The sequence below is a fragment of the Crinia signifera genome, chromosome 7 (assembly GCF_055691185.1).
Source record: "Crinia signifera chromosome 7, ASM5569118v1, whole genome shotgun sequence".
In the NCBI taxonomy this organism is placed as follows: domain Eukaryota; kingdom Metazoa; phylum Chordata; class Amphibia; order Anura; family Myobatrachidae; genus Crinia; species Crinia signifera.
This window is the reverse complement of record NC_139223.1, coordinates 129,271,289-129,288,810: the sequence shown is the minus strand read 5'-3', so window position 1 is coordinate 129,288,810 and position 17,522 is coordinate 129,271,289. Positions and strand designations below refer to the sequence as shown.

Here is a 17,522-nt window from a genome sequence, read left to right as displayed (position 1 = left end):
TGTGCCCTAGCGTGGTGCAAACCGCATCGCAGCTGGGCACTTAAGTTGGAGAATGCCTGTTTTCATGACCTACTAGAACTGGCATTTCTAACGTGACTGCACACTCATTTGAATAGCTACGGAAGCTCCCTTCCCTCACTATTCACAGTTCACTGTATTGAATCAACCCCTAACTTTGCAGAAAATGGGGAGATGTTTAAGCAAATTGAAAGCAGGGCATGAGAGGTGGGAAAAACTGAATGGTGCAAAAGTACAAGCAACAGACTTATGTACAAATAGGTTTACTTAAATCACCAGGAAAAGGAAGCCAGTGTGGTTTACAAAAGAGGTATAGACTAATGCTAAAGCAGAGAAGATGGCCTTTAGGAAATATAAGCAGACTCAAAAAAAATAATGGCAAAGAGGTGTATTTTGCAAGACGGTAGGATGTAAGGCAGAGGATTGGAGAAAATGGCACAGTCTGTGTAAATGGGGGAAACACCTTTTTAAAAGTATATAAGTGAAAGAATAGAATCAAATAGAGTGATCGTTTGGTGGAGTGAGACAAAGCAATAGCAGATCATCTTAATAATTAGTTTTGCTCAGTATTCACTGTGGATAGAGAAGTAGCCACAGTTAATTTGCAAGTACATTCATAAGTATGAATAAGATAACAGTAAATTTACAGAGGAGATGGTTCTAACAGAACTTTCAAAACTGAAAGTGCATAAGTCCATGGGGCCAGATGGGATACTTTGAAGGATACTAAAAGCGCTTATAGATGTGCTGGTAGCTCCATTAACAGAATTATTCCATTAGTCACTAGCTATAGGTGCAATTCCAGAGGCCTGGAAAAAAGTAAATGTTGTACCACTGCACAAAAGTGAAAGCAAGGAAGAAGTGAGACCAGTAAGCCTTACATCAGTAGTAGGAAAGTAAAGAAAACACTGTAAACGAAAGAATTGTGACATATCTGAAATCAAACAGCTTACAGGATACTGAACAGCATGGATTTACTGGGGGTAGATCATGACAATCAAATCTATTGACTGTTTTGACTCCACGATAGAGGGCCATAGATGTAGCAGAACTAGACTTTTTTTTGTTTTCCATAACATATCAAATACACCAATACAGAGCATATATAGACTTCTGTAATGGGCCGCTGAGCGTTCTGCGCGATGCTGCTTCGATCAGCGCTGCAGCGAGCTGTGTGCTATGCGAGGTGTCAGGGTCAGTGTTCTCCGTTGAGAACACTGGTCCCGACAAATTAATAACCTGCGTGCGGGGGCCGTGCATTTAAATCTCTGTGTGGTCTACACACACAGCAATTTACATCCGTTTTCAGGCATTTTCTGAGGGATTTAGTAAAATCGCTCAGAAATTGCCTGAATGACGCCATGTGTGTAGGGCCCATAAGGCATTTGACACTATTCCACATTGCAGACTCCTAAAGAAACGTAAAAGCGTGTAATTGGATTAAAAACCACGCTGAATGGATAAGAACTTGTTCGCAGGATAGGGAATTGTGCTCTTTAGTAAGGGGTAAAACATATGATTGAGCGTCTAGGTAGACTTGAAGGTGAATGTACAAGAGCGTAGCAACTACAGTTTAATGCTAAAAAAGTAAAAATCATGCACTTGGGTCTCAAAAACCCAAAGGCTAAATATAGTATCAATGGTACTATAATGGAAACTACTGAGGGTATAAGGTTGCTAGGTTGACACTATTAAGGTCGACATGCATTGGGTCAACCACTGAAGATCGACACATTAAAAAGGTTGACATAGCTAAGGTCGACACATTAAACAGGTTGACATAGCTAAGGTCGACACATTAAAAAGGTTGACATAGCTACGGTCGACAGGGTGAAAAGGTCGACACAAGCATTATTGCGACAATGGGAAGGTTGACATGAGTTTTTCACAGACGGTATTTCATGCCCTACCATCCACTAGTGCGTAGAGGGAGAATAGAATAGTGTGCCGAGCGTATTGAGGCACCGTGCCCGAAGCATGGCGAGCACAGCGCGCTGATACAGTGTTCATGTTGAGCATGTCGACATTCGGGACAACAAAAGTGAAAAACTCAGTTCGACCTTCCCATTGTTGACCTTTTGACCCTTTTTCATGTTGACCTTTAGTGGTCAACCCAATGCATGTCTACCTTAACTTAGTCAACCCAAGGACCCATACCCCTACTGAGTAGGAAAGGGATTTAGGAGGCAAAATTTCAAGTGGCTTACAGACAGGGAGGCAATGTAACAAACCAATGAGATAGGCACAAATTTTACACGGGAAAGACTAAAAGATTTTAACAGGTTTAGGGGGTATTCAAAACCGGCTGTTTTTTCCTGAATTCAATGTTCAGACTGTGTAGTGTCGCAGTCTGTAAATTGTCAGAAACGGTCGCGAATTGTCAGCAAACGGCCGTGAATTCGACAATCTGCAGCTGTTTCCGACAAAACCTATTCAACTGTAAAAAAAAGTCAGGTCTGACACACTTCAATGCTGTTGGTAATAGCATTGAATAGGTGAGTGCCGATATTTCCCCTGTCAGAAAATATCAGCACGGATTGAGTACCCCCCTGAGGCACTAGTGGGTATAGGGGTTAGGGACAGGATACGGGGGGGGGGGGGGGGGGGGGGCTGGCTGGTTTGTCTGAGGGAAGTGAACGGGCAGTAAGTATACTCTGACCCCTGTCGGGTTTCTGACCGCCGGTCATCCGTATATATATCCCAATCTGATTGGTTGTTATGAGCTACCTCACCTCTTTAAATTTTTAGAAGCTTTAGTAAATTTACCCCTAAGACAATAGAGCAATTTACAAATGTTTGGGATAAGTACAGTATGTGAATGTCTTTACAAAGAACTATGGGGTAAAGATTACCAAAAGGTCTGGATTGGCCAAGTAGCTTTCATGTGCTGTCAAATTCTACGTTACTATTTTCTGCTGGTGCCCATTAGAATATATCTTTTTTTAATCCATAAAACTTGTTATCCGGCTCCATTTTAAAATAATTCTTTAGCAGAATTACAAAATGCTCAGAACATAACAAATTGGGGTAAGAAACGTGATGGATCGTTACAAGCAATAGTATTTATTGTAGGAAATCCTGTTCAGCCGGGAGCTGTGTTTCCATTAGACCCCTTATTAAATTGGCTGCTACTTCTATTTTATCTTGTGTTTTTACCATCTTTTATATATTTTTTTTTCTCCTCCCCTAATTTCCAGCTTATCCATCCAGCTGAATGTCCTCGTCAGTTTGATGTGAATATTTTCCCGTTTAAGTCTTTAAGATCTTTAGAGGTAAGCATGTTCTTTACTCATACATAAGTTATTATTGTAAGCTTTTCTTTTGTGGTGTCAGTTCTTAGCAATACCTACCATCATACGCTAGATGGCACCATGTGCTTTCATTTCTATACTTTAAAGGCATCTATAGTATTTCAGAACTTCTTCTCCTGTGGCTTTTGTCTGAGTGCATCGTACTAATTGAAAAGTTATTTCCACATATTAAACTAAAGAGAAACCATTGTATTATAAAGAATGCAACTTCTACAATACAAATCTGAAGTAATAGTAACTTATGTCTTACAAGAGACTGCCTGACAATGTCTTATTACTTAGTGCTGACTGAAACTTCCTCCTGCAGTTACGATGTCTCCCCCCACACTGCCTGCGCGGGCTGCGGTGCGTGTACTCACAGCTGGAGGTCCTCATCTGCTCCCGATGTGTTACCAGCTTAGAGGTGAGCACTAGGACTGGAAAAAATAAATTATGTTGATGGAAACTATCATTATCTTTGATATCCACTTTGCGTGATACTGACGGCTTTGGGTGTAGAGGCCGCTGGCATTGATGTAGACGCTCCATGCTAAAACTACACACTTGTGCATTACCAATTTCTAATGAACACTCAACACAGTTGGAGAAAGAGGGTTAAAAAACCATTACTTGGACACATTCATGAAAGGAAAATAATGGCAATAGGCTAAAAACCAAATGAGATGACTATTTTGTAGGATGTAAATCAGGCATGTCCAATCTATGGCCCTCCAGCTGTTGTGAAATTACACATCCCAGCATGCCTTGCCATAGTTTTAGCATTCCCTAATAGCAAAGCATGATGGGACTTGGAGGACCATAGTTTGAACATGCCTGGTGTAAAGCAATTGCAGAATAAGTGACTATTTTTTTTCTCTATATTTTCTGTTGAAACCTCAGAAAGGACATATTATATAAGTAAAAGATCAGCCCTACTGTACGGTGAGGGCAGATATATTTATTAACCAGTTCCCATACATACGTGTTATTCCAGGTGTTTGGAGAAAAGCAAATGTATTTCCCCTACACACAAATAATGCAGAAATATAGTGTCACCTGTGCGTCTTATATTGTTACAAACACAAAAATAATGCATACAGTACAAATCAGTCAATTACTATTTAGAGTTGAGCAAAAATAAAATTAATTTAGTACATTTTTATGACTCTGATTACAGAAATTGATCAGGAGAAAACCAGTCCAAAGCACGGTGAGAGATAGAGTGGAGAGAAATAAAGCACTGGCAGTTAGGAGATGATTGATTACTTTACTTTACTTATCTCCAGTTTATTTATCTCCGTGCTTTGATAAATACCCCTTAAAAGGATATATGATTAAAGAATAGAATTGCCACTAATCATGTTGTTTTTTTCTGTCACATGCATGAGAAGTTGTGGGATAGGATCTATATTGGAGTCTCGGGTAGGGTCTGGGAGAAGAGGATTTCCGAATAGAAGTACAGGTCATGTATGGATGACCAAGATCCATGGACTAGTCTCTTAGCTTTTGTCCAGAGAAATGCACAGCAGGAAGTCCAGAAATACATTGGACTAATACAGCGGTTCTCAAACTGTGGGTCCTGACCCCAAAGTGGGTCCCAAGCTTCTCAGCATGAGGTTGCAACTCCATGTTGCTGACCACCAGGCTGATGACTTGTCTAATATCAGTCAGTGATTCAAGGAGTCTGGAAAATCTGTTGTATTGTCTATTATATTAGACTCCTGCCATCAGTTTGTGCCCCCACAATGCTACTATGTATGTCCTGTCTGCTGACTACAAATGTGATGTGATGACCTTCTGCAGTAACTTACTGGGGTCCTGTCATTATTTCTATTGTCTGATAGGGTCCCAGAGAAAAATAGTTTGAAGACCCCTGGACTAATATATAGCTGTTTCTTTATTAGGATTTTCTATTACCTTCACAAACCACTGTTCCCCAACGACACTGGAAAAAAAAACAATAAACAGAAAGTAAAGGTGGGTACACATTAGACTGTGTACCCAACTCAACAGATGACGTGGACCTGGCAAGGCAAAGTGTATACACATTTGCCGATGCAGGGAGCGTCAGAACAACGGGGGCGGCCATAATGCATTGTGCAGCATGGCATTGCTAGTAATATCATAAGATTGAGCTACATGCATGACCAACCTAAAGACAAGATCAACTCACAGGAGAGTGCATACACACTGGACAATGTGAACCATTGTAAAGTTGGCCACCTCGTTCAAAATATTGTCTAATTTGTACCCAACTTTAGGGCAGAATAATTGAGTAGATGGAAGTTCTTTTCTGTAGTCTACTGTAGGTGCACGCTACAATCTGCTGTTGGAGGTTTTGGCATGTTAGATACTTACATCATGAATGATACAAATGTTTGATTTTATGCTTCTCCTTAGGAAGTAATCTCTCTGTGTGGAGGGGATCTGAGCTCCGCGCTCCCCTGGTTGGAGTTGCACACCCTGAATTTCAGTTACAACACAATACACAGTTTGGACCAGTCCTTGGTGAGCAGCTGCTGTGGATAGGCGACTGTTGTGCTAAGTGTTCTAATCATCCATACTGTGCTTATGTGTGGTATTAGTGTTGTTAGGTCTGTTCCTCGTAGATCATAGCCTAAATAATATTAGACCATACACCTTATACACCCCTTAAATCATTGATATCTGAACCTTTATTTACAATCTAAGCTATGTGTTTTCATAGTTTTTCCCAATTTGGCTTGAGTACGTTTTCACAAATTTTTCATTGCTGATTCACTTATTCAGTTCGAGCCAATTTTTTGGCCAGGGGAAAAACCTGCAATTTTTGCCAGTCTTTAGGGCAAATTAGATACTCCCTATTCAATCTCTGTGTGGATTCCTGAGCGAAAAATCGGACATTGGCGAATTCTACGTGGATAGGCAAATTGCCGCTTATCTATTTGGGGAATTTGCGTGCGTTTATGTCCGATTTTAGGTTTGTTTTCGTCCATGACAGTTTGAAAAACACCTGTGATTGAATATGAATTGGCGGATCATTGCCTTTTTTATGCCCACCGCAAAGTGTAATAAGTGACCCATTAAGCATAACAATGACTCACATCATGCATCATTATTCTTAATCTGTATTTTACTTAGTCCTCGATAGTGAGCTAACACAAAATTCATGAAAAAGTACATAATCTGGATATTTTACAAAAGGTTCATCTGGATTGAATGTGTACTTTTTGTGGCCTGTATGATCCAGTCATTTATAAGTGCACAGTGTGGTGGGATATGTTGGTATTTGATGATGATAATGTTTATTTCAGGAATTATTGAACAGTCTGAGGATCTTGGATTTAAGTCATAATCGTATCCGTGAATGTGGCTCATATTTACAGGTATTACCTTTCTTCACTTTTCATGACTGCCATTCGTATATACTATAGAGAGGTGTATATAGCATTTGGGAAATAATGTAGACTCGGGCAGGACTGTTGTGACTTATCAAGCTGGGTGCATATCTCTGTAATGTGTGTGTTTTAATTCTAGGTACTTTCTGAGCTTCAGTACCTGAATCTGGGATATAATCTTTTAGCGACTGTCCCGGAGCTTAGTTTACAATCCTGTGCAAACGTCCACACCCTCATTCTGAGACACAACCAAGTGTCCAGCACCAGCGGTCAGTCTTTGTGTGCACACGTACATGTATGTAGTTAGATGCATGAGCCTGTCACTGATTTGTACTTTTACCCCATAGGACTAGAACCGCTGTCAAACCTCCAACACTTAGATTTGTCCTACAATCTGCTTCTTGAGCACTCACAACTTGCAGGTTTGGCTAAGCTGCACAAACTAAGAAAGGTAATGTACATTTACTGACACAGAAATAACTCTGACATGCTGGCAATGTATTTTATATGTTTCTATGCATATACAGATTGAACAGTATTGTCTATGTTTAAATAAAGCCTGCATAGAATGTGGGCACTCACCACACACAATGAGCTGGAGCAGTTTACAAGAAATCTAATGAGGCAGCGGCCGTTCTGTGCAGCCAGTACCATGTTTAGCTACTATGAGCAGTGACCTTACAGTGTGGGGAGAGCTTGCCCACTATTGGACCATCTGAATTCCCCCTTGGAATGTGTCCACCCTTGAATACAATTGTGTAAAGCAGGGAGAGGGCTCTTGTTGCTTATTGAGGGTGTAGCGTGCTTTGTAGTCATTCCGGCAGTGAGTATTACTAACCCCAAAACCTCCTTCTAGTGCCTAACACTATCCTTCACAAACCCTAGCTTCTGTAGCCTAGCCCAAACCTCCCCACCGGTAGCCTAACCTGAACTTCTGCTCCAATGGCCTTACCCTAACCCTCCCATAGTGCCTAACCCGAATCTCCTCTCCCATAACCATACCCTGTTCCTCCCCCTAGTGCCAAACCTAAACCTCCTGCCATAGCCTAACCCTAGTCCTCCCCACCTGTAGCCAAGTGTGAAACTCTATTCCCATAACCTAATCCTAACCCTCCCCTAATGCCTAACCTTAACCTCCTTCCATAGCCTTACCCTCCCCTAGTGCCTAACCCGAACCTCCCCAACCATAGCCTAACCCTGACTCTCCCCAAGGTGCCTAACCTAAACATTGCATGCCATAGCCTAACAGTAACCTTCCCCCTAATGCCTAACCTTAACCTCCTTCCATAGCCTTACCCTCCCCTAGTGCCTAACCCGAACCTCCCCACCCATAGCCTAACCCTGACTCTCCCCAAGGTGCCTAACCTGAACATTGCATACCATAGCCTAACAGTAACCTTCCCCCTAAAGCCTAAACCGTCCGCAGTCTTACTCTAAAGCTGGGTACACATGGTTGCAATATCCACCCAATATGTTGTTTCCAGCCAAATTGAAACATATTCACAGCTCAACATTTCACATGTTGATGTTGTAAACAGGTATTAATTCTGCACACGCTGACATGTTCAATGTCAAGAACATAACGGAATGTTGGCATTGTATATGTAAAGTTTTTGACTACATCCCACTTAATAATCCTATATGCTCACCCGTAATGATGTTTTCTCTCTATGGAGCTCTATTAGGAGTACTGAGACAGACCGACTTCTCGTTCAATGGTTCAAATATAATAGAGTGTAAGAAGCAGAAAGTGAGAGATTTTGGAGTTTTCTCATATTTTGTTATAGCAGCGATCATTTACACTGAAAAACCAGTTTGATTTCTTTCATGTAATTGATTGTAGCAAGAAAAAAAAAATGGGAAAACTATCCCAAAATCTCTCACTTTCTGCTTCTCACACCCTATTACATCTGGCCCAGTGTGTGATGAGTTCCTGACTAGAGAACTAGAGCCGGTATATGCTCTATTGCTAGAACGCAGAGTAGCGGAACAGCACATTTCTAAGCCTTGTGGGTGGGATTTGAAGTTAGCATGAGTTTAAGGCGTTGTAGTCTATAGATCACATTTGCTACAACTGTTGTGTTGTGTGTAGCAGAACACAATCCCAAGTGACTTGTGTGTTTTAATCATGCTGTTTTTATTTCTAGCTGTTCCTCGAGGGGAATCCCTTATATTTCCAAAAAGAGCATCGAGTGCTAACAGCCCAGCAATTGTCCCCTAAAACCTCAGACAAGGTGAGCAAGCAGTCTGGGCTCATAGGGCACATAACAGTATGGGGCTCATTCTGAGTTGCTGTGACCGCTTTAGTGTGAATGCGTCTTTATATTAATGCGCTCTACAGGGCAGCCATCATAGGGGGACTGCGTGGTCTCCAGTCCCGGGCCCAGACAGGTGTTTGAGAAAGGGAAGTGGGGCCCTGCCTATTTCATCACTCCCGGGATCCACAATTTCTGATTGCAGCCCTGGCTAGCACCAGCCCCTCCGATAGTGGACAAGCATGCAAGCACTGAGACACCCACTGAAACGCTGCTATACATGCCGCCATTGGTTGCACCATATTAACCTGCACCAACCCTAGTGTAGGTGGAGATATTCCTCCTGAGTATTGCCTCCAATGAGAGCGAGAAATCACCTGTGTATGCGACCACTTGTGTGACACACCAGCATCACTCCCATAACATGCCCATTTCATGGTAGTCTGATGATCATAACCTCTGTTTTGTGCTTTCAGGTTTTACTGGATGGGAAGTTGTTGTCAGGACTGGAGACAGCGGTAAGAGAAGAGTTCCACATTTATGTGAAATATAGTGGTCTTTCCTGTGCAGCTGCAGGGGGTACAGTTGGTGTGTTAAGCCTACACCTAGGAGGCAGGGCAATGGAGAAATTGACTCTCCAGGTTTCTGCTCACATTTTTTTTTTAAATATTTTTTTTTTACCTTTAACCACTGGAGATACTTTTAGTTACTTCTGATACCTTTGCCACAGTGGGACTAGTCCATTTCGGGTTAGTCTTAAGGTCGGGTTAGGTCTTAAGGCTGAGGTATTGCATGCTAGAATAGCATGTAATATACCGGCAAGTGACTTGGCAGCTCCCCTGCGGCTGGATCACATGCAGTATACAGTATCTTATGTGAAACCATTCACTGCTGTCCAAAGTGAGAGATCTTAACGTGCATCTTAACCACCACAACTATAAGCCAGTAGGTCATTTTTTTATTATTTCTGTGCGTGGAAGCAGCAACCTCGGCATACTTACATAAATCCACAAATCATGACCTGTTGGTTTGTTGAGAACCCCTGCTATATACCATTTACAGGTACATAGACTGTAGGCTGTAATGAGCAGGGTCCTCTTCCGTTTGTCACGAATACCATCTTTAACTGTCCACTGCCTACAACGGCACCAAAGCCTTGGGTTCTGCTGCCCTGTTGATTGATTGTGTACTATGACTGCTGATGCAGCAATGTTTATGCACCATAGGGGGAGGGGCTTTAGGGGTTTATGCACCATGTTCATGTCCTGTACTGTAAGTTAATTGTTTCTTGTTTTGTTCATACTGTTTATGCTCATTTCATTTATACGGCACTGCAGGCCCCTTGAGGCACCACATAAATAAAGGATAATAATAATGACTGATGTCCTAGATATAAGGCTTCTAAACTTATACAGTACACATCATATAGGGAGGGAAATTTACTAAGATGGGATGTTGCTATAGGCAACCAATCAGAATCGACTTATTTGCATAGCACCTATCTGAAAAATAACCCCCATCCCATATTTCTTCCATGATTTCCTTTAGGCCTTTTGAAAACAAATTCTGTGTACAGAATGTACAGTATACAGTGATAATAGATAACCATATATGCGTAAATACACATAGCATGCCTACGCTAGGAGAGATGGCACACAGAGTTGGAGATTATTTAGATATACTTAGAATATGTAAGCTATGTAAGAGATACTTAAATGATAAAATAGTTCATCATAGACTTTATCAAATTCTTTACTCTAAATATTTTTCCTATTATATAGAAGTGGGAAAAAACGAGGGAAGGGACAGGACCAGCCCGCTCCGTCGCAGTAAGTATAAATCACCCCCTACTCCTTTTTTATTTTTTCAACGCAACATGCACAGATGTTTACGTTTCAGGAACACGCAAGAACCAAAGGTCTCTCATTTATTAAGGTATATTATGTATTCTATATTTATGCAGTGAAAAATATATTTTTTTGTTGTCGTTTGCTTATCTCTGACTTCAGTAGTCATCAAAGCAGTGGTAGAACAATGGGGTAGACCCCACAGTGGCTTGGAGGAGCCAGTGCCAGCGGGGTTTGCGAGCGCGCAGAGAATAACTTAGCCACTGCTGCATGGAGTGCCACGCCTGTCAGGGACAGGCAGTGTAGCACTGGGGTTCCCTGCTGATTGACAGCCGCAGGCGCTGTATAGAAGGACAGGACAGCTGAGCGGCGGCTCAGCTGTCCAATTGTGTCTGACACAGCAGCCTGCGGCTCAGTGACTGGCTGAGCATGCAGGGAGAAGGAGTCCTGCCCCATCTACATAACAAAAGTAAGACAGTGCTTTTACCTATACATATATATATAGATATATAGATAGATAGATAGATAGATAGATAGATAGATAGATAGATATATATATAGATAGAGAAAAAAATTAATACATTTTTAAATTGGCAGTCTTTTCAATGTATTGTTAATTAATGAATAGTGGGGAAATGCCTGAAACTGGTCCAGTTAGAAAGTAGATTACATTACTGGACATGTCCTGTCCTGTGCAGTCCTCTGATCACCTACTCGGTTAAACATTGAAATGTCCATTTTGGCCCCCAGCATTTTCAGCTCAATTGAAAATGACCCATGCATTAATGGCAAGCCACCAGTTAGAGTGTGGGCAGGTGGGAACTCCACCATTGTAAGCTGTGTTTGCATGTTTTCACTTTAAGTCCATTCTAAGTCAATCTTGTTCCCTTTGCAGAATACACAAGTCCTCAGAGAGAAGATTGTGCTTTCGCACCCAAACCATTCAGCAACAGAGAGTTCCTGTACGGGCGATCTAACCGACAGCTGCTCCACTACAGATAAAACCGACAAGCGCCTCCCACGTAAGAAATCCAAGGTAAGGCACCACGATACATATGGAGTCCTTCATGGGAGCATTGAAAAAAAAACAAATGAGCCCCATGGAATGAGCCCCAGCTGATGGCTGTCAGATAAGCCTTATTCAAGGCCAAACCTTATGAGCTGTGCAAAGTAAAGCTCAAATACATCCCCATGTAGAATATTGCTATGGCAGGTTCTCCAGTTTTATGTGCATTAGGTAACAATAAAAGTTTTATTGTTCCTCAGTGAGAAAAACAAAATAGCAATCTAGCAAATATGATACCTTTTAATGGCTAACAAAAATAAATGTTGTTAAAATGCAAGCTTTCGAGACTTCTTAGGTCTCTTCCTCAGGCATGGTATAACAAGGTGTGTGAAGAACCACATATATATACACAGCAGAGTAGGAACAAGATGTGATAGATGGACATTCTTAAGATCAAAACAAAACAAAATAACAGAATGAGCTTGTAAATTGAGTCCTTAATTGGTTTGTAGATAAGTAGTGTGAAAGTTTTATTGTCTCTAAGTTGATGACAGACCAGAGTTAGAGCTCCGATGCCCTCACTCTCTCTGGGCCAGTCTCCTCAGATGTTGTAGTGGGCCATAAATCCCTCGGATAGATTCAGTCCTGTGTTAAGGGTGTCAAACGTTGTCATTAATTTGTATTCCCAGACCCTCCTGTCTCTTTGTGATTTGAAATTTCCTTTTAGTATAATCACTTTCATATGATCCTGATTGTGTCCTGGGCTGCAGAAATGTTTGGCCACAGGAAAGTGTGTCTTTTTTTCTTTTATTGTGTGGCGATGGGACCTCATCCTTGCCTTAAGTTTTTGTCCTGTTTCTCCAACATACAGACCCCCAATAGGACATTTGGTGCACAGAATCAGGTACACTACATTGGTAGTAGAACATGTGAATGTCCCTGGGATCTTATAGTCCTCTTGTGTGTTGGGGATCCGTACACTGTCTGTAGTGAGGATATGGGCACAGGTTTTGCAGCTCCTTACATTGCAGGGATAGGTTCCTCTTTGTGTAATGGATGGCAGTGAACTTCGGATTATAATATTTTTCAGGTTTGCAGGTTGTCGGTAACATAGTAGTGGAGGGTCTGGGAATATTGTTTTCAGGCGGTCATCTTTGTGTATGATGTGATGTAGTTTTTTTGCAGTTTTTCTTAGCACCTCAAGCTGTGGGTTGTAGGTGACTACCAGGGGTACACGGTTGTTTCTTTCTCTTTCTTTATATTGGAGAAGTTGATTTCTGGGTATCCTGATGGCTCTGATAATCTGATCGTTGATTGATGTGGGATGATATCCCTGATTTAAAAAGGTCCCTTTAAGTTGTTTTAAGTGGACATCTCTATCTGCTGGGCTGGAGCAGATGCGATGATATCTGATAGCCTGGCTGTAGACAATGGATTTTTTGATGTGTTTCGGGTGGAAGCTGTCCCATCTGAGGTATGAAGGCCGATCCATGGGTTTTCGGTATAGGGTTGTCTGTATTGCGTTGTTTTGAATTGTTATAGTGGTGTCAAGGAAGTTTATCTCGGTATATGAGTAATTCATTGTCAGGTTTATTGTTGGATGAAATCTGTTAAATTTTTCATGGAAATGTATGAGTTCTTGTTCAGAATCAGTCCAGATGATCAGGATATCATCGATGTAACGGAAGTAAGCCAAGGGTTTGATTGAGCAGGATGCCAAGAAGTCACTCTCGAGTTTTGCCATGAACAGATTGGCGTATTGCGGTGCCATTTTACTGCCCATGGCGGTCCCGGTGCGCTGTAGAAATATTTCTTTGCCAAAGGAAAAATAATTGTGTGTAAGGATGAATTTTGTAAGCTGTGTTGCAGGACCAGAAGCAATCCCATTGGACTCAAGATATATCTGGCATGCTGTCAGTCCATCTTCATGGGGGATATTGGAATATAGGGATTCCACATCCATGGTGGCAAGGATGGCTCCATTAGGGAGGGGACCTAGGGTTGATAATTTATTCAGTAGGTCCGTGGTATCTTGGAGAAAGCTGGTTGTATGTCTCACCAGTGGTTTCAGGACACCCTCTACCCATCCTGAGATTTTTTCAGTGAGGGTTCCCACGCATGAGATGATTGGCCTCCCAGGGTTGCCGGGCTTATGTATTTTGGGAAGCATGTAGAATATTCCAATTCTGGGACTGTCGGGTATCAAGTCCAAAAGTTCTGTAGACTCTGCTGACAGCCCCCTGACAAGCCTTCTCAACTCCCTTAAATATTTTTGAGTTGGATCTTTGTCTAGTTTGGTATAGTATTGGATATCCATCAGCTGTCTATTTGCTTCCTTAGTATAGTCCGATGTGTCCATGATGACTATGGCCCCACCTTTGTCTGCAGGCTTGATGGTGATTTTCTTGTTGTTTCTTAAGGTGTGAATAGCTCTTCTTTCTTGCACACTGATGTTAAAGTATTCCTTTTTATGTTTTTCCAATATTGTTGACTGGACCACATTTCTAAAAGAGTCAATATATAGGTCCAAAATGGTACTGCGGCCAGGTGGTGGTGTCCAGACAGAACTCTTCTTGTGGACTGGTCTAATTTGTGTTTGGCTATTTGTAGGTTCTGTCTCCTCTCTGTCATGGAAGAACTCCTTCAGTCTTAGTTTCCTAAAATATTCTTCCATGTCACTACATAGTTCTGTTTTGTCGAGAGGCTTGGTCGGACAGAATGTAAGTCCTCTAGATAGCACACTGACTTCTACTTTAGTGGGTTTGTGAGATGACAAATTAATCACACAGTTAAATTTACCTGTGTCTTGCTGGGAGTTCTGTTCTATCCCTCCAGACTTGGGGTGGACTTTCTGTGTGCTTGAATAAAGTCCTGCTTTTATGCGAAGTCTGTGAAGTTTCTTTTTCTTGTTATTGATTAGACACAGCTGTAGTGTTTTATAATATTGTTGTAGTATCTGTATTGAGTCCTTTGTGAGGGAGCGCTTTAAAATTTGTATTTCCATTTGGACATTTCTCTTGGTGCTGTAGAAGACATGAATAAGGTGGTTTCGCAGTCTCTCAGAAGTCCTGTAGCAGAGATGATGTGCATATTGAGTTTTGTAGGTGTGCAGAATGGGGTTCTTAAGGCAAAGTCCTTTGGGGATTAAGTGTTCCTTCTTGCATCTGGTTAGAAAAAATAAGTTGCTGTCCAGTTGAGCCAGTTTCTTCAATAAACCTTTTAGTTCCATGTGTGTGCGGTACATTCTGGTATCCTCCATTTAGTCAAAAGAAAAAAGTTTGGTACCGTGTTAGCCAGTTGATAAGAAAAGTTTTATTGTTCCTCAGTGAGAAAAACAAAATAGCAATCTAGCAAATATGATACCTTTTAATGGCTAACAAAAATAAATGTTGTTAAAATGCAAGCTTTCGAGACTTCTTAGGTCTCTTCCTCAGGCATGGTATAACAAGGTGTGTGAAGAACCACATATATATACACAGCAGAGTAGGAACAAGATGTGATAGATGGACATTCTTAAGATCAAAACAAAACAAAATAACAGAATGAGCTTGTAAATTGAGTCCTTAATTGGTTTGTAGATAAGTAGTGTGAAAGTTTTATTGTCTCTAAGTTGATGACAGACCAGAGTTAGAGCTCCGATGCCCTCACTCTCTCTGGGCCAGTCTCCTCAGATGTTGTAGTGGGCCATAAATCCCTCGGATAGATTCAGTCCTGTGTTAAGGGTGTCAAACGTTGTCATTAATTTGTATTCCCAGACCCTCCTGTCTCTTTGTGATTTGAAATTTCCTTTTAGTATAATCACTTTCATATGATCCTGATTGTGTCCTGGGCTGCAGAAATGTTTGGCCACAGGAAAGTGTGTCTTTTTTTCTTTTATTGTGTGGCGATGGGACCTCATCCTTGCCTTAAGTTTTTGTCCTGTTTCTCCAACATACAGACCCCCAATAGGACATTTGGTGCACAGAATCAGGTACACTACATTGGTAGTAGAACATGTGAATGTCCCTGGGATCTTATAGTCCTCTTGTGTGTTGGGGATCCGTACACTGTCTGTAGTGAGGATATGGGCACAGGTTTTGCAGCTCCTTACATTGCAGGGATAGGTTCCTCTTTGTGTAATGGATGGCAGTGAACTTCGGATTATAATATTTTTCAGGTTTGCAGGTTGTCGGTAACATAGTAGCCCGGCAACCCTGGGAGGCCAATCATCTCATGCGTGGGAACCCTCACTGAAAAAATCTCAGGATGGGTAGAGGGTGTCCTGAAACCACTGGTGAGACATACAACCAGCTTTCTCCAAGATACCACGGACCTACTGAATAAATTATCAACCCTAGGTCCCCTCCCTAATGGAGCCATCCTTGCCACCATGGATGTGGAATCCCTATATTCCAATATCCCCCATGAAGATGGACTGACAGCATGCCAGATATATCTTGAGTCCAATGGGATTGCTTCTGGTCCTGCAACACAGCTTACAAAATTCATCCTTACACACAATTATTTTTCCTTTGGCAAAGAAATATTTCTACAGCGCACCGGGACCGCCATGGGCAGTAAAATGGCACCGCAATACGCCAATCTGTTCATGGCAAAACTCGAGAGTGACTTCTTGGCATCCTGCTCAATCAAACCCTTGGCTTACTTCCGTTACATCGATGATATCCTGATCATCTGGACTGATTCTGAACAAGAACTCATACATTTCCATGAAAAATTTAACAGATTTCATCCAACAATAAACCTGACAATGAATTACTCATATACCGAGATAAACTTCCTTGACACCACTATAACAATTCAAAACAACGCAATACAGACAACCCTATACCGAAAACCCATGGATCGGCCTTCATACCTCAGATGGGACAGCTTCCACCCGAAACACATCAAAAAATCCATTGTCTACAGCCAGGCTATCAGATATCATCGCATCTGCTCCAGCCCAGCAGATAGAGATGTCCACTTAAAACAACTTAAAGGGACCTTTTTAAATCAGGGATATCATCCCACATCAATCAACGATCAGATTATCAGAGCCATCAGGATACCCAGAAATCAACTTCTCCAATATAAAGAAAGAGAAAGAAACAACCGTGTACCCCTGGTAGTCACCTACAACCCACAGCTTGAGGTGCTAAGAAAAACTGCAAAAAAACTACATCACATCATACACAAAGATGACCGCCTGAAAACAATATTCCCAGACCCTCCACTACTATGTTACCGACAACCTGCAAACCTGAAAAATATTATAATCCGAAGTTCACTGCCATCCATTACACAAAGAGGAACCTATCCCTGCAATGTAAGGAGCTGCAAAACCTGTGCCCATATCCTCACTACAGACAGTGTACGGATCCCCAACACACAAGAGGACTATAAGATCCCAGGGACATTCACATGTTCTACTACCAATGTAGTGTACCTGATTCTGTGCACCAAATGTCCTATTGGGGGTCTGTATGTTGGAGAAACAGGACAAAAACTTAAGGCAAGGATGAGGTCCCATCGCCACACAATAAAAGAAAAAAAGACACACTTTCCTGTGGCCAAACATTTCTGCAGCCCAGGACACAATCAGGATCATATGAAAGTGATTATACTAAAAGGAAATTTCAAATCACAAAGAGACAGGAGGGTCTGGGAATACAAATTAATGACAACGTTTGACACCCTTAACACAGGACTGAATCTATCCGAGGGATTTATGGCCCACTACAACATCT

General features: G+C 41.7%; 1 protein-coding gene across 3 annotated transcripts in view; it reads left to right on the top strand.

Moving 5' to 3' along the window:
* The window catches only part of STK11IP (serine/threonine kinase 11 interacting protein), an 87,406-nt gene that overhangs the window by 15,958 nt on the left and 53,926 nt on the right, over window positions 1–17,522 (top strand). For all 3 annotated transcript variants that reach the window (XM_083153811.1, XM_083153810.1, XM_083153809.1), the window contains 10 exons: window positions 3,216–3,290; window positions 3,637–3,732; window positions 5,709–5,816; window positions 6,602–6,673; window positions 6,825–6,954; window positions 7,033–7,136; window positions 8,833–8,919; window positions 9,417–9,458; window positions 10,722–10,769; window positions 11,683–11,823. In XM_083153811.1, the coding sequence (XP_083009937.1) occupies window positions 3,216–3,290; window positions 3,637–3,732; window positions 5,709–5,816; window positions 6,602–6,673; window positions 6,825–6,954; window positions 7,033–7,136; window positions 8,833–8,919; window positions 9,417–9,458; window positions 10,722–10,769; window positions 11,683–11,823 (903 nt within the window). The remainder of the gene's footprint in view (window positions 1–3,215; window positions 3,291–3,636; window positions 3,733–5,708; window positions 5,817–6,601; window positions 6,674–6,824; window positions 6,955–7,032; window positions 7,137–8,832; window positions 8,920–9,416; window positions 9,459–10,721; window positions 10,770–11,682; window positions 11,824–17,522) is intronic.